The sequence below is a fragment of the Pocillopora verrucosa genome, chromosome 14 (genome assembly GCF_036669915.1).
Source record: "Pocillopora verrucosa isolate sample1 chromosome 14, ASM3666991v2, whole genome shotgun sequence".
Classification (NCBI taxonomy): Eukaryota; Metazoa; Cnidaria; class Anthozoa; order Scleractinia; family Pocilloporidae; genus Pocillopora; species Pocillopora verrucosa.
Genome location: NC_089325.1, coordinates 17,073,535 through 17,091,445, shown reverse-complemented (window position 1 = coordinate 17,091,445; position 17,911 = coordinate 17,073,535). Strand labels below are relative to the sequence as shown.

Genomic DNA, 17,911 nt, shown 5'->3' with positions numbered 1-17,911 from the left:
CGACTGCCTACGAGCTCGATTGCACCCCTGAGCCGTAGGCGTCATGAAAGCGACTGGATAAGAACTGGCCGGGTTCTGTTTTGTCCCTCTGCATCTTTCTTTCGGATACAACTGACATCTCAACGATGCATTTCGAGAATATCTTACTCTGCTGCGGGACTTCGCAACGAAATCGCTGCAAGAAGCATTCCATCTTCAAATTTGAAGCAAGTCAAATTTCGACTCGCGGTGTTGAGTGAATGCGTGCTTCCTCTGAATTATCATACCAAATTTCCTGAGAGTGTAATGAAAAATATTTGACTTCCTAAATCGTGTGATCTGACCTGATTTGCCAAAAATTAGTTTTCAGCCCGACCACGTCACGCAACATCCTGTGCAGAGCGTTTTGCGTGACAGGACCAGAGACGCTTGATTCCAATAAACAACAACAAGAACAACAAAGCAGTCTTTAAAATCATCCTTTTAATAATAGTCTCTCATCGAATCATTCAAGATCCCTAATATACAGATAAGATCCTCTTGAATTATCACAGCAACTGGTAAATAACAATAATATCATTTAATAATTAACTTAGTGACACACATCAAGGCATGACCGTGAAATTTTAAATCATATCTTTTGATAAGTCCTTCACCCTTCCACTGATCTTGGCGTTTTTCAGTTCAGTTCAGTTCAGTTCAGTTACTATTTCACTGTTTCACACCACAGTAAGCAAACTGTTGGAAATAACTCAGCCTCCTTGAAGTCATAACTGTTCGATAATTTCTCTCAAAAGAACAAAATTATCTGATGTGATGCACGTTTTATTGCTGTAACTGACTCTTTTTTATCAAACCCTTGGCAGAAGTTTAAGTTTTTTTTAAATATTGTTCGTTCTTTCAGCCTCCTCCATAAAAGCATTAAGTAATACATCATAGACATATTTCTTCTTTTTTTTCTTTTTTATGTTAATCAAGTCACTCTGCTGACATAATAATGCATTACTAATTACAAGCTTAACTAACATACAAAACAAAGTGTCCAGTAATTCAACTTTTTCCCTCAAAGTGCCTCTGTTAAATTAAATTAGATTCATAGCTGTTTCTTTTTACAACACTGAAATAGTTTTGAGTGACTTTTAAATTCTTTTATGATCTCGTGAAATTCTGTCAACGGCCATGTTGGGCGTGTACGATAATTAATACTCATTAGGTTTTTTTAACTGTTTGAGGTCACATAATGGGGAGAGCAGAGATAAATTACTTGACATTATATAAAAACATCTGCCTTGGTCTGTACACAAAACTAATCTTCAGGACATCTTTTGTACAAATACACCATCCCTCAGACCTAAAAGAACAAGAAATCCATACGACCCATGAAACTAACCTTTCAACTCTCGTAAGTGACTAAGACAGAATTTTCTGCCTAAAATATAAATACGATATCAAGCAGACAAATGACGAGAATAAATAAAAAAATCAACAAGAGGATTACCAGTCGTCCCATTACCAAATTCTCAGAACCAACATGATAAGAATTGTATAACAGAAAGTAAGGAGAATTACTAATGAGATCTAGAGAATGAAAGGGATAACTCACTCTTCTCTGTGCACACACTCCTGTGACAGAGATTAATCAAACAAACACTGTACTAACAGAAATACAGACCCTCATATGTTCACTTGCAAATGTTGGACAGAATACACATTTTCATGATTTTGTTTCTTTATGTTGTTTAAAAAGAGGAGTATTGGTCCATAAAATGACACTGAACACATTTTTTCCCCCCTCAAAAGAAAAAGCAATGGGCAGCTCAAAAGATAGCAACTTCATGAACACAGATAAGTTTCCAATTTTAATGTACAAGATGAAAACATTGTGAGGTGGCTGAAATGGCAAGTTAAACATATTCGTGTCATGTTTGCTCTGCCGTATTCTTAACCAAAGCCACATGGTGTGAGAACTCTGTGAGCAGATATAGGAAATATATAGCATAAGAAAAGCAACTTACTGCTCAAATAGTAATTGATAGCTTAGAACAGTCCACAGTCTTTGAGGTTGTTCTTGATAATGACGTCAGTGACAGCATCAAACACAAACTGGATGTTGTTTGTGTCAGTGGCACATGTGAAATGTGTGTAGATCTCCTTGGTGTCTTTTCTTTTGTTCAGATTTTCAAACTGAAGCTGAATGTATGCAGCAGCTTCCTCATACGTGTTTGAGCCTAAAAATGTTGAAGATACAATTCAGTGACTTAGCACCAAGCAGAATTCCGTGAATTATCTTGACCAGAATATGCATGAACTCGTTTCCTTATCACCACACAACTCTCTATGCTTTTCCATATTGAACTAACAATTAAGTAGAGTTAACAAACCATTGCATTTATAAATGCAATGGTTTGTTTATAAATCTTGTAGACAAAGAAAGTAAAGGCAAGTACTGTGTATCTAATCAAATTACTGAAAGTTGTACTGCCAGACACAATGACAAGAACAAATCTTTACCAGTGTATTCAGGAAAGCAGATTGTCAGAGGAGACTTGGTGATTTTCTCTGCAAACAAATCTTTCTTGTTGAGGAAGAGAATAATGGATGTGTCTGTGAACCATTTATTGTTGCAGATGGAATCAAACAGCTTCATGCTTTCCATCATACGGTTCTGCAAAACAGAGACCAGTAGTTTCACAAATTAAGCCAAAATAATTGAAGCAACAACTACATCTGTTGATCCTTTGATAAACATGTGCTTAGAAACTTGCATATTGCACATTCAGTGGTTAACCTCTACAGAGTTACATTCACCTAAGCCATTAACTCAGCTGGCTGGTAATTAGATACCATGACCTTGTTGCAATTTTACCATAACAAAAACCTGCCTGTTCATTTAACTCTACACATCAGAAACTTCATATAAACCAAAGATGGGCTAGAAATAGCCACATTTCTTAGTAACATCTTCAAGATTAGGGACCTTAAGCAGTCAGGATGGCAATGCCACAAAATTAAAAAAAAGGCATCAATTACCAAAGGAATCTATATTAAAAGCTAAAATTTTGCAAATGGCTGGATGTGTTTACCATCCCTTACAGCAACATAACTCAACTTCTGCATAACATTTATCAACAGAGTTGAATTCCATATTGAATGTTAATTAACTTCTTTTCTCAGACCACACACAACGTTTAGTTTTTCATTAACATTGCACAGAGAACAACTAAGAATTGTACAAAGTTTAAAACACAGATGCTGAGCTATTGTTCTGCTTGTTAGATCTTGTTCTATCATGTCCTTGTTGCCAATCTTGTTGTGGTTCACTAAAAATCCTTATTAGCTAGAGGTAGACACCTATATGTACATGTATCTTGGCCCTAACTCATGGGATATGAAGTTTACTCATCAACTCAAGCTGCTTAGCATTTTTTTAACTCTTGGGTGAGAGAATGGAACTAAAATCAAGATAAAAACTCTACCAGAAGCATTTCCATAACTTTACTGCCTCTTTTCCAGCTAATGTAAGGAATTTTTAAGAAGAATTTAATATGTTTATCACAATTTAAAGTTTGAGTGGAATAACAAACAAAACAAATCTTCTCACCATTTCCTCATCTTCTGCCAGGACCAAATCATAAGCACTCAGTGCCACACAGAAGATTATAGCAGTGACTCCTTCAAAGCAGTGAATCCACTTCTTCCTCTCAGATCTCTGTCCTCCAACATCAAACATTCTAAAATTTAACACAAAAAAATGAGAAATTTAAATCAGTGAATCAGTCAAAACAAGAATTTAAGAAATTATGCAGACTTCTAAACAAGATTTTCACTGACCATACATTAGGTTAACTATTAAAGAACCCTATCACACTCAAGATCTCATATGATTCTCATGAGGTTAGTTTGGAGAATTTGGCATTGGATCAACTGATAATCTCATAATTACTTTCTCTTCATTCTCATCATTTGTCTGCTTGATATTGTATTGTTATTGTAGGGAGAAATTCTGTCTTAGTCAATCATAGGAGTTAAAGGGTAACTACCAAGAGAACTTCAGATAAACCCATTACTTGGAGAATACAAAAATCTATAATTTGCAACAAATAAAAAAAAAAAAATGCAGCTTGCACAATGTCTTGTTCTGTGTTCACACTGATAGATGAAGGGATTTTTCCAGTGGTCTCTTAGTTTAACTTGTTTAGAACACTACTGGATGTTAAGCGTTGTCAGCATGACTTAACAGACTTAGAAAAACCAACAAAAAAATCCTCCAAAAATCCATCATTACTCCTCATCAGTCAACTCCACTACAAATGCTAAGATCAACTCCCTGAAGTTTTGTCTAGAAAACATTAAAATGTGATTCCTTGCTATTTGTAAACTTTCTTAATCTTTCTCTCCCAAAATAAAGCGACAGTAATAAAAATTTAAAAAGGAATAAAAATTGTCTATAATATGTAGAGCTACTGTTAAAACTTCGAGGTTATGAGTATGATAGACCTTCAAGTGTCAATTTTTTTTTCACATCAAACTTAACATTACCATATTGATTTTAACTATACTCTGAGAGAAAGTTTACTAAAAATATTAAGACATGTGCAAGTTATTTACAAAAGCTGAATTCTGTAGCCTGCCAAAGTGTGAATAGCCAATTATAAAATGTCACCATAAATGACTCCTGGAGTGTTTTGTTATGGAAAAACACCCTGGTTCTTGAATTTCAATCATGTACACATCTCCAGATTTCAGTTGCAAATATCGATCTCTGCTATTTCTCTCTGTATTAAACTACACTGCCAATGGAGAAAGAAAACACGGGGAAGAGTCCTTGGCGAAAGTAAAAAAGGAAGCCTATATGCAAGTGCAAGAAATTGAAGAATTTGGAAATGAAATAGCAAAAAAATCTCAACAATGTGGGTAGGGGCTTGTGGTTTAGGCAATCCTCACAATGTTTCTTGGCATACTTAAGCTGCTTTTAGGTTAAAACAGACAAAAAAAGACCTGGAAATCAAAACTGCCAGCTAGTGAATTGAACTAAGGTCTGTCACAGGACAGACTCTGCAGGACACCAGGCATTTCCATTTTTCAGAGTGTTGACATAATTTGATGTGTGGTCACCCACAGAAGTGAAATGTTGGCAAAACATTGAAAGCAAAAAAAATATGTCTTCTTTGAAAAAATTAATGGGGTCTGAAAATTTAATGAACTGGCTTGAAATTTAGTTGGAAGACTCCCAAGATACCAATTGCAATGACCTTTGACCCAATGTGTATTAGTAAAATTTTGATAAGCAACCTTGATAGAAAAATTGCAAGCGCACCATTGAGAATATGGGAAAGCCCCACGCAGTTTTAAAGACCAACCCCTCAGCATCGAAACTGTGCAGAAGTTTAATTTGTGTAGTCAAGTTTGGTGCCAGATTAATTAGCACAAGATATTGCCAGTTTTGCATTGTTACTTCTCAGTCAGTTTACAATTGGACTAAGCTAACACAGAAAAAGTTTTTTCCAGATGGCGCATTTCATAACCTCTCCATTGACCTATAGCTAATGGTAGTCATGCTTCTTTAGGTGAGAGACACCAGCAAAGGTCCACCATATCCTTAAAGACATGATTTATTTGAATATGTTTACTTACTTGAAGTGGAGATCTTTGAATGTAAAATGAGTCTCCACTATACCAGTGGTTTTCACTCTTGTTCTTAAGACATCCTGCTCTGTGGGGACATAATCTGGTGACCCTAGTCTGTCAAGTGCATTCAGGTAACTAGAAATAAGAAAAATATGAAAAAAAATGAAAAACCTGGGTATACACTGTTCAATATCAGTCGAAACAAAAGCTAAAATTTATCAAGAAAGAAAATACTGAGCACAATAAATAAATAAATAAATAAATTAATACTTCCACAAGTAGAGGTTACTTCCCACCTTCAGAGGCTGAAAATATAGATCTTTCTTTTATTTGACTACACTGAATTCAAACATTCAACCTGATGTTTCCTTAAAAAAATTTTCTGAAGTCTTTAAAAGCATCTGGGTTAGTTAGAATCAAAGTGCTCTGTGAGCAAACTTGTGAATTGACACATGATTTTTTGGATTATGTTTAATGTTATCTGGTTTTGGGAATTTTGTGGTTGATTGTCATATCTAGAGTACGAGCAGTAGTTCAGTGTTTGCTAATGTAGCAAAAAAACAAAGTAACGTTGGGATAAGAAGGCATTACAATTGGGTGGGTGGATGATGTTGTGTTTTAAACGTATATCATTTTTGTTTCTGGTTCAAAAGAAAAGGTTGGAAGTAAATGTGGGTGAAAAGTGAAATTTACTGTCTGTCATTGTAAATATTAGAAAATCAAGGCAATACTGTCGCAATGAAAACATTAACGATTCCCTCTTTATCAAATGAGACAAATGGGAACGAGTTTTGAGTGATATAACTAAGCCAAGACTGCCACCATCATTTTGGATCTCCGCCTGGGTAGATTTAAGTCACGTGCTAGGCAATGTATAATCAATAACAAGATAGAATTTCATTTCAGGCCTATTTATCAATTTTGTGGTGTATAACTTTCGCATTTTAGTATGTAATATGTATTTTGAATCTTCAAATTGTCTTGAAACTTATAAGAAAATTGTTCTTTCAAAATTCACTGAAAATCGGTAGCTAAAATTGTTTGTTTAGGTGTTATTTGATTTTTTGTGTTAACTTGTAATTTTGTCAGTCGCCTGCATCTTCTGTTGCATCACACAGGAAAAACACATGATACGAAACGTAATGATTGATTTTGCTGTCAATCTCATGCCATAACAGAAAAAGCTTTTGAACATCTGTAAACTCTGAGCGCTTCGCAGTAAGTGATATTTTCAATGAATCTTCGAATTATTTTCAAGTTCAAGGATTGTAAATTACAATTATATGAAAAACGAAGGTTGTTCTGTTATTTCAGTGTAAATCCTTGCATGCCTGCCAGTCACTGGCGCCGCTTGTTGAAACTAAAACGAAAAAAAAAAACTCTTTTAAGATTATCATTGGCTTCTTTTTCACCCCACCACTATTCTTAGCAACAAAGGTCGCCATTTCGTTTGTTTATTGCTTGCCAAACACTATCAAATGCACTCAAAAGCCTAAAATCGAAAAAAAGTTTACAGGAATCGACCAATCAAGCGAGCGAGCGAGTGCTATTCCCCACATCGTATCTACAACTTGCTCTTGCGCATGCGTGCAATTCACAAGTTAAAATGTATTTTCAAATATAAGTTAATAACTCAGGAAGGTGTCATAATCTCAGCAGCTGCCTATATTGAGGCTCATTTTCACCTTATTTCAATATTTTGTTTACATCTGGAACTTGACAAAATGTACATGTGGAAGCTCTTTGCTTACAAAAAAATATTTGCACATGGAAAAATCAAGAGGAAGGAAGTCCATGGTAAAAAAGAAAAAAAAACCATGTCTAGAGAGGAAAGAAAGAGTACAATTCTGTCAAGAAATGAAAAAAATTCCTTTGTGAAAGCAACTGGTACTGGGAGAGCTCCATGCTGGTGTCCAGATTGATTTTGAACAAAGTTGCTGTTAAACTGAAATTTGCCATACATAATGCTAAAAATGAGGTTTCCTTTTCTTTACACAAGTACCAGCCTTAAAACAAAAACATCAACAATTGACTCGAATCATAATTTTGAAAGCTGTCAACTGTCTTGCTCCTCAGCACATTTTCCAGTTTTTCCATCGATGCAACAGGTTTTTCTTTTGCCTTTGGCACTTTTGCTTATTATTGTGTCATCCTCCTCAATGCTCCACCGAGTGATCAAGATTAAAAACATGTGTCTGCAATCGCTTACTTTTCCCAGGAAATCTTAATACATTGTCAATGATGCCAGGAGGTACTGTGTTCCCACTGGTTTGCAGTTTCAGGAGGTGAGATAATCTCCTTGCGTAGCAGGAGTTGCTTGCAAACCTTTTTGAGCTAAAATCTCCCATTTGATTTTAGGAGGAATACAACCTCTTTAGGCAAATTTTTAGGGTATAGAGATTTGAACAATTTTTGTCAAATTTCACCAAAACATTCCAGGAATAGTGATGAAAGAAAGTATGTTGGGAAATTTTGATATTTGAAGTACTTGTCCTGTAGCATCCATTTACACAGCACGCCTTACATATTTTTAGCTACTCCAATATCTAAATATATTAGATTTATTATATTTTTAGCTAGGCCAATATCTCAACCACCAATCAGAATACTGAAAAAAATATTTGTTGATTGAAGCCTTGTAAACAAGACTGTGCAGCCATTTTGCTCATGCTGCAACATCTGATACCCAATGAATTCAACATAAGAACCTTTGGTTGTTTCACGCATTACCGGCTCCTGACACTTCCTTAAGAGAAAATTCGCTTAAATTACGTTTATATTGTAAACTGCAGTTATTAAGCTTTCTTCTGATGTATAGTTATAATTTTAGTGAAACTGGCATGCATACAAATTTTTCCCCAAAAGACTCCTGTGAAGGTAGAAAGTAACCTTAAAGCAACAAGGAAAGAGTATAATGGCGCAAACAATCCAAAAAAAATCTAAGAAAATGAATGACTACAAATAGGTTTGAAACAGCTTTTCAATTACCGAACAAAGTTTAAAGTGGATGTAAGTTAATTGTCTAACATAAGTTTCAACAAAGAGCAATCTCATTGTATAAAAGTTTTTCAAAATGATCTGTTTCTAATAACCTTTACTTATTGCCATAAACACTATCGGATAAGCTGCAGTCGCAGATAAGCCGCAATTGAAAGAGATCACAAGTGGGGTATTGAGAAAGTTGCTTTAAATTGGTAACATCATCAAATGCAAATCCAAGTAAACTCACTCACTAGAATACTTTGAATCCTTACCTACAATTTTAGCTGTACGTAAAGAATTTTATAAAAAACAAGAAGTCTTAAGTTTGTTTACCAGGTCATTCGAAGATAATAGCTAAGCATTTGATACAGACTCAGGCATATTTGATGAATAGTAATCATTAATACAAATTTGGGCACTTTTCCAGATATTCTTTCAGATAACACACCCCTCTTTTGGGAAAAGGTGCAGCTTATAGCCAATGTCTACAGTAATAACAAAAAGATTGTATTGTACATACTATGCTGCTGAGTCATTTAGCTGATATTCTCTTGATCTTGCAAAACAGTTTTGAACTCCATTATCATTCCATAATCTCTTCATGATTGATACAAGTTCTGGTGTGAACTTCACATCCTCCATGCTTCCCGCTAATGCAAAAAGCTCTCTGGCATCATCCTGCAATAAGCAGAGGAAGAAGTTTAAGTCAAGCACATAAATACAAAAAAAATCATTTATACGGATCTGACTACCTCATGTCTAAGCGTATGAAATTTGTCTGCATATTTAACATATATGTGAGCAGTACTGTACATGTTAAGGCTCTCACAAATCTGAGGTGTTATTGTAAACTCAGTAGAGGAAAACGCATTTGCCTAACAGTTAACATGCTGGACTCCAGGTTAAGAGGTGTGGGTTTGAAATCTGGCCAGGTCATTGTGTTGTGTCCTTTGACAACACAGTTCCCCTTTGCAGTGCTTTCACTTCCTTTCTTTAACCTCTCCTGGAAGTGGATGGGTTCATCTTTTGGAGGACACATTTACGTGTCCACAACATTTCAATTCATTGATACATCACTTATGATTTTGAACCCTTAAAAGTGACTGGCTTCTCATTTATCTTTACAGTATCACCCTTGAGTTAAATGTAACAGTCACAACAATATAGGAAATAATCAGTAATTTAGGAAGCTCCTGATTGTCAAACAAATTCTCCTTGTCGGCACCAGAGGAAATGTAAAGATAACAGTATCGAGACAATAAATGCTGCAGGGCGTGAAATTGTGCCTAATACAGGCGCCAATGCGACTAAATTTTTTACCAAATTCTGAAAATTAGTCGCCAAATTGGCGACTAGAATGTTTCATCAGAATCCTACCAAGAGATATAGTGAATTAAAAAGATTTGCAAAGATAATCCCCGTTAAGTTTGTTTCCAAAACGCCGCACTTGAAACTCGATCAATAACTAGACCCCATCTTGGATTTAGGTGAGCTTGAGCGTTGTATATCATCCATCCTAATGTTCACTTAGTAGTACGTTAAAGATCTTTTCCCCAACCTAATTTTGGAGGGTCTATCTAGAATGCTGACAGCGTACAAAAAGGTTTAGTCTGTTTTTGAAAATGGCAACCAACTTGTTTTGAATTAGCTACCACTTTGAAGAATTTAGGAGCCAAGTGGCTATCAGAGGAAAAAAATTAATTTCACGCCCTGTGCTAATGTTAGGGTGTAAAGTGATACAAGTGACTATAAACTTACTGCTCTGTCGCCGTGACCAAATTCAATTTTTAGTGTCCCTAATGCTCTGATAATAGCAATCATGGACTGTATTGTGTTGCTATACACTACTTGTCTGTATTGTGCACATTCTTCTTGAGTATAGCCATGTTCATGAATAATCCTATTAGATGTAAAAAGTAGTTTTAATTATTTATCAACTGTCAATCAGTTACTCAAATTAAGTAACTTATGCTTGGTTAACTGCAGCTTCATTGTAAAACACACCTCTTTCCGTGAATGTTTTAAATATATGCAAGTCAAACTTTACCTTAAGTATGGTTTTTACCATATTTTTTTCTCATATTTGCATAATCTTAAATTACCAAACATAAAATTTTCCATCTTTCATGACATTATTGAACAGAAGCATCACATATTGACTTGCCTACTAAAAGTCTTCCATACCTCAGTGTTAAAACATCTGAGGTACTACATGTATGATCAGAGGATTGTAGAGTTTGACTTCTAATAGATACATTGGGAGTTCTTTTTCTCTGAGTATGGTTGTATCATTCACAGAATAAAACCGTCTTTCAAATTTTACTCACTTCATCTGTTTCACTATGGTACTTTTTCCAGATTCACCAGCACCTGGAAAATAAAAATCAACCTTTTCAATAAAGTATTTCATATTGTTATCTCACATTTTTCCCTACAGGGACTGTCTTGTGGTTTTAATTAACAGTTACATCAGTAGCTACTTCTGCTTTTAAAACAATTCAATGACATGTTGATTAAGAATAGTTTTTGTAACTGAGGAATAAATTTTGCAGTTTAGAGACCAATTCTACAGGACAATTTGGGTAAGTTTCATTCTTTTCCCATCAAAGTCCCCCCCTACATGATAAAAAACTGATGGTTTCACCATAAACACAGCTTATAACCAACCACTAACCCCATTGAAAAGAAAAGATTGCAAGAAAAGACTAGATTAAGCTGTAAATTAATATAAGCAGCCATTTGTTGTTTGATAATTATGTCACTTTATCTCTTTCTGGCTTCCTATGCTATAAATATTTCACAAAAATTCTTTAAGACACCATAACTCTTCAGCCAGCGTCTCTTGTACTCATTGAATAATCCTTACTGATGTCCACATAATGAAAAACACAATTACTACTGTTAGATAACAGATATGATATGTAGCCAATTAGACTGTGGGATTTCCTTACATGATGGATTTGAGCCGGAAGGCAGATTATGTTTCATGCAACTGCAAAAAGCTTCTGATTGAAAGATATGGGTGGAGAAATACACCACAAAATAAATGGACTAAACAATCATCCCCTTATGAAGCAAAAGAACTTACAAAAAATATAATAACATAATGGAGACTCTTTTCTGATGCACTAGACAATCATAACTCAACATAAATAGGACGCCATTTTTGGCTAGCAAGCAGGCGTGAAATTAAAAGTTATTTAAAAGAACTCCTCCCATGGGGTTTCAGAGACAGACTGAACTGAAATTCGGTTTATTTAAGTACATAAATTTTTTCTAAGTGTCTCTTTTTTAATTAATCAATAAATTAACACAGTGACTGTTACATGCAAGACTGAAATTCTTTCTCAAGAGGAGCTTGTAATTAAGTTAAATATGGAATGGTTCCTCGGTGAATTCACAATCTATACATCACTTCTCAAATGATTATCTTCCTTTGTATCAAGGTATACTCCACAACCAAACAAGAGTTTTAAACTATATTCAGCAGGCAATGACCATTACCACAACATAACATCCTTTAAGAAACAGGACTTTCACATTGAGACTGACAAGTGACACAATAAGCCGTCAATAGACAATAAAGCAAATGCACACATCTTAAGTGTAAATCAATAATTCTAGAAAAAAAAATTTAAAAATGAAGTTTTAAAGTATTGTGAAATCAAAGAAACCTACTGTAGCTTGAATATGGGATGGTGGTCTATTGGTACTGACTGTCTCTTAGATAGAAAAAAAATTCTTAAAAAAAAATAACCCAATCACATTGCTATCACAAGACAACTGCAGAGTTTCAGAAGAAAAACAGCTTAAATTAAGAGACCAAACAGGATGAACCAATGTACAGTCACGCATGGATCAGTGCAAGGTGACATCAAAAGTTGCACGAGTCAGGAGTGCAACTAACAAAAGGATAAAAATGATTTATTACATGACAATAATGAACTAAAAAAAAGGCATTAATGTAATTATACAAGACATATAGATTTACTTTCTCCGGTTTTGATATCACCTTTACATGAGGGCACCAGTTGGCACCTAAGCACCTTTTTCAGTCACTGGATGAAAACTTTTACTATACCAACTTCTGGCACCTTTGAAGAACACTGAATGTAAGATTTTAAGAGATGTTTCTTTGCTTGTGATAAATTAAGACTCATAAACAATTATCAGTAGAGTGCTCACAGATACAATGAAAAGAATGAGGGCACATTTGCTCATAGTGGCACTGACTAGTGCTAAAGATCAACCTTTGTGACTGTACAACAATCACCTGCTTACAGTTTGGAAGGCCATGTTCTATCCATTCTGCATAATCTCTTTACTCATTCTGAAAATGCTTTTTGAAGATTTGGAGACCATGTGGCAAACCTGTGCCCAACAAAGCTCCAGTGAAAAAAGATGTGCTCTGAGTCCATGAAATGACTGTCCTATGAACTCTTTGAAAACAAGGCCACTATAGAAGGACAATCAGACCAACTTCAATGCCTGTGCAAGCATACAATTGTTCTAGAGGTCAAATTATGTTGATCTTACCTTCACTTTCAACCTAAATAAACATCAAAAGAGTTTACAAATTTCAGCTATACCAAAAAACAAGAAACCACTGGGAAGCCTTGCACTTCAATTTGCATTCAATTTTTAATGCACAGCTTAGAGTATATTTCTTGAGTGCAGGCCTAAAAAATTAACAAGGTGTCAGGTTCACTGCCTCCTGGTACCTGGTCTTAAATTTTTCCTTAACAACCAGCTGGTTGCAATTTCTGACCTGGATTGTGTTTGACCAAGCTCTTCTCTTACAACTGCAGCCTATTTACACGAGCAGCATCCTTGCTAGAGGTGCATGCATCTGTGCTTAGGATATCCAGGTAAGGTAAAAGACAAGAAATCACTTTTTTGCATGAAATATTTCCCACCAATAACTCCACACACCAATTGCATCTGTGAAATCTACTGTCAATGTATGCTCATTGAGTTTTCCTTGTGCACAGTATTCACAACCTAATATTCAGGGTAGAGAATACCGCAGACCAGCATGTGATGTTGGTTAAGTCCTTATCCAGAAAGACTAGAATAATCAATCATTTACTGATTACAGAGGAAGAGAAGCCCCTCTCTCAAGTTGCTTTAATACCTAGAGTGTTCATCCCATTTAGGTAAACCTCACCCTTCCCCATGGCAGTCCAGCACACTCCCAATCAAGCACACCACGCACAGTGGTTTTAATAATTGAATAATTCAAAGTGTGATCTGCGATTTTGGACTATCAAAGCTACAGTAGGGTAACTCTACAGTATTGTTCCACAAAAAAGAGCTCCTTTGGTGTCCACACATAACTAAAGACTTGACTTGTGCTCCAATCTCAAAACTTTTTCAAATCAAAGATCCAGAAAGAGAACATGATCTGCACAATCTACACTGTGTATATCTAATTTGCATACTAATGAAGGAAGGAACCAATAACTTGAGACAAAAAATATTTCTTTGTTTATTTTAAATATTCACTTTTCCTTATTTATTCAAAGCACCTCTGGGAGAAATGCAAATAAAATTGGACTTTCCCATAATTAAATCTAAAATCAGTTAAGTACCCAAATGAAATAAAGCACAAAATTGAGCCCAGTCAGAGGAACTTTTCTCCATTTAACAAACCAGCTTTACAAATACAACAGCATGTGGTAGAATGTATCGTAACTGCATTGTGTTCCCATAGAAAAAAAAGACTTTTCAGGAGTTGGAGTATGTAAGCTTACAAACTAATAGTAGTGAAAATGTTACCATTCTCTTAGGTAGATACACATGCTGCCAAACTGGATGAGACAGACCATATATCACGTCTGTCAACTATCTCAGACAGAAAAACAAACATTTCCTACATTGAGGTCTCATTTGATTTTCAAAAAATGCACTCAGACTTTGCTGTTTATACAGATCATTGACTGCTTGAAGAAAGTGAGAATGCTGTGTTTCTTTAGAGTGGTTTTAAAACCAGAAACCTATAAACACCATAGAATGAAGCAGCCAGAACATGGTTTCATGACAGTGCTATATACAGAGACTGTTCAAACAGCAAAAGCAACTCTCTGGTAATTGTAATGCTAGACCCAATTATACCACTGTCCAATTTGAGAGCAATATATTTGTCCTTCTGAGCAGAGAAAGTACCAGTGATAATAATAATAATGATGGTGATAATAATAATTTTCATCATAATAATAACAAGACAGTGATCTTTGATAATTGGGAACTAACTGGCAAATTTCACCAAAACTATACAAATGTTTCTAGAAACCCAAACTGTGCGTGTCAATATTGTTCCAATAAATAAAGAGCAACTTTTTGTTTCCTCTTACTGGTAATATTGACCATAGAAATAGTTAATGCAAAGATCACTTTATCAGCTCTAAGAAACTGGCAATTTTTTTAAGCCTTGAGATTTGAAAACCAATAAATATTGTGAAAAAAAATTTAAAATATCATGAGTGTGGTGCTGTGGTCATGCCGTTACATGCTTGTCTATTTGGTTTCGGCTGACTTAAGTAACTGGAGTTGAAGCAAAACATCAATTGAATAAGGAACATCACAGGTACATTATAACACTTGCAAACAACAATGCCACAACAAATGGATCACAAATTTACAATGTTAGTTTTATTTATTGCCAATACATCAATGTCTGACTGATTTGTATCAAAGACAAAGTATTTCTATAAGTCAAAGCCAGTTCTCACAAGGAAGATTACTGAAATAAACAGTGGAGAAAGTGATCCAGGGTAATTTCAAGATCAGGATGGGTAGATGCCTTTATGAATGGGCTTCATACAGCAGTCACCACCTGTTTATGAAAACATTCAACTATCCATGGTGACCAAGTTAAAATAACAAGAGCAACAGTTCTTAGCCATCTCAAAACTTTTAGAATTGAAAAGGGAAAAAAACCGAAATCTTGAAATTTCCTAGGTAGCGAGTTTTAAGATGACTTGATTGAAACCGTTTTTATTGCTAAAGGTGAAGAAACCCCAAAGGAAAGACCAGTGTTATTTTTCAAAAAACGCAATATATCACTGACAAGAAATTATAGATACGTGGAAAAGTGTTGCTAACTGCGTAACAAATGACAGCTATGCTTAATAAACGAGACGATATTTTGCCTTTGGCTTTCCTCAGAGATGGAAAAGAACACGTTCCAACTACCCGCCGATATATTCGATTTGAGATTCACATGATCCAATATTCTTGGTCCTGTAAAGTACACACGATTACATAAATTGAACTTTAAGTCACATTCGGCATTGAATCCAAGAAAAACGCTTAGCTAAACAGGATCACAAATATAGGAAACGAGAAAAGGGGCTCTTGCAAATTTCAGTTTCTTTTCATTATTTCGCGACAGCAATATAAAGGTGCGATTTCTTAAGTGCGTTCGAACGAACGATCAATAAGTGACGGGCGAAAAAAGATTAAAAAGGATTTCTCCGCGTTGTTTCAGCCCAACTTAAAGGCAAGAGATGAAGCGTTTGCTTCATACAAATGTAAGGAACTCTTCATAGAGCAGCAAGAGAACGTTCCATAATGGCGGCAAATTTATTTTTCTCACTCTGGATGGAAAATTAATAATATAACTCTTTAAGTACATTTGCAAAGGCGGATAAGCCGAAACTACGATTCATCTTTGATAGAAAAACCAGTGAAGCTAAAAAATTTGAGTAAGTAATGATTCATAGCCTGAAATGCGATCATAAAATGTTGCTAGGCAGAAAAAAACCAGCTGACTAACGGCACATTCAGTATTTCCCAGCTTCGAATTCGAAGCCCTTCTACTGAAACTGCTACCACTAACGATTTTATTTCCACGAAGCTTTTACTTTTAAAAGATAAACTTATAAGACGATCGAACTACACGGCAGATAGTCAACATAACAAATACATCGACTTTACGAACGTGTTGGAAAGATTGGCTAGTGCACGCATTCGACATGTTGGAGCCAAATATAATTCATCAGCCGTGCGCTTCGATCGACTACGGAACAATTCATTACTAACCTAACAGAAGAAGCTTGACCTCTCGGGCGGCCCTTTCTCCATCTGCCCGAAGATTTTTGTCGATCATTTTACTCCTCTCCACAGCAGCCTTGTCCTCGGCACTCAAAGTGCAACCCATGTTGATATTCAAGAGTTCGAAAATTTAAGCTGAAGCTTCACTCAACGAGACTCGGCCGTTCGTGGGAACTCTCGAAGTCCGGCAAATGCGTAAAACCACAAACAGAAGCCTTACAGTAAAGTCTGAATGCTTGGAAGGATTCTCACCCAAGAAGCATGTGTTAAAATATCTTACGACTTCGCCATGAAGGCCGTTGTCCGGTTTTCCGAGTTAGTTATGGCGTTCGACTTCGCTTTATTGCAACAACCAACCAGAACCACGCCCGCACACTGAACAAACCATGCGCGACACGACCGCTGGGAACGAAATGTCCCGGATTTAAAGCCGAGGGCTGCAATCTGCCTGATCCCATATCAGCGCATCTCAAGTTTTTCCATTACTTTCCCCTATCCATGCAACGAGGATTCACGCTTTATCTCAAGTTGCATTGTTTAAAGATAAATTTTAACATTCATTTCACGCTTTTTTGTTCTAAGGACAACCGGCAATGGATTTAAATACAGCGACAAAAAAAGAAGGAAAAAAAAAAAAAATTCACAGGTCACGTGATCGAAATATTTGATTCACTAAGTCAACAGAAACCGACATCAATAAGGCGCTTGTGAGTAATATCAACTTGGAATCAAACACATTAAAATAATTATACAAAATAGCACGATCATGTTTTCTGTGGTAAAAGTACACTTATCTAGCAAAATTTTTTTTTCTCTTTAAAGAAAGTATGAAATGGGCATTAGCGGGAATCTTCACGAGTTATCCCTTAATAAAAATGTTCAGGTTTATCGGATCTATTGTTCGACGAATATGTAGAGAGCGCAGGGTTTTTTTAATCGCAGACGGCCAAAGTGTACACGCTTGTGTTAAAGAAAGCCTATTTTTAAACAGTTAAGTGCCTTATGGCTTGTTTAGAGATCTCCGGTCGAAAAAAAATCGCCAGCTGATGTCAGACATTGGGAGCCACCATCACTTATTTTTTAGGTTATTTTGTGTCGATTTCACTCTTAACTGTCCATCAACAATCTCGCCACTTCTAGAAAATCAATCGAATTATCGAAAGAGACTCGAGCTCTCAAACGAATTTTTAGACCATCAGCAACAACCGTTGAAACGCTCAAAAAATTTTTGAACCGTATTAAGGAAAGTGAATGACAGTTCACTTCA

At 35.6% G+C, this 17,911-nt stretch overlaps 1 protein-coding gene across 1 annotated transcript; it reads right to left on the bottom strand.

Moving 5' to 3' along the window:
- Positions 1–442: 442 nt before the first annotated feature.
- LOC131772509 (guanine nucleotide-binding protein G(i) subunit alpha) lies at positions 443–17,016 on the bottom strand. Its single transcript, XM_059088428.2, has 9 exons — positions 16,633–17,016; positions 10,917–10,959; positions 10,348–10,489; positions 9,110–9,267; positions 5,614–5,742; positions 3,581–3,710; positions 2,491–2,644; positions 1,995–2,207; positions 443–1,330 (listed from the first exon to the last, which is right to left on the bottom strand). The coding sequence occupies exons 1-8, from the start codon at positions 16,748–16,750 to the stop codon at positions 2,017–2,019; spliced, it is 1,065 nt and encodes a 354-aa protein (XP_058944411.1). The 5' UTR covers positions 16,751–17,016; the 3' UTR covers positions 443–1,330; positions 1,995–2,016.
- Between the last annotated feature and the right edge of the window lie 895 nt (positions 17,017–17,911).

What these genes read in the sequence shown, in the direction of transcription:
- LOC131772509 (XM_059088428.2), bottom strand. Translation starts at nt 16,750, where the DNA reads ATGGGTTGCACTTTGAGTGCCGAGGACAAGGCTGCTGTGGAGAGGAGT. An exon ending in TTCAAAGATCTCCACTTCAA is followed by an intron (nt 3,711 to 5,613) that starts GTAAGTAAACAT and finishes GTTAAATTTTAG; the next exon opens with AATGTTTGATGTTGGAGGAC. An exon ending in CTGCTTTCCTGAATACACTG is followed by an intron (nt 2,208 to 2,490) that starts GTAAAGATTTGT and finishes CAACATTTTTAG; the next exon opens with GCTCAAACACGTATGAGGAA.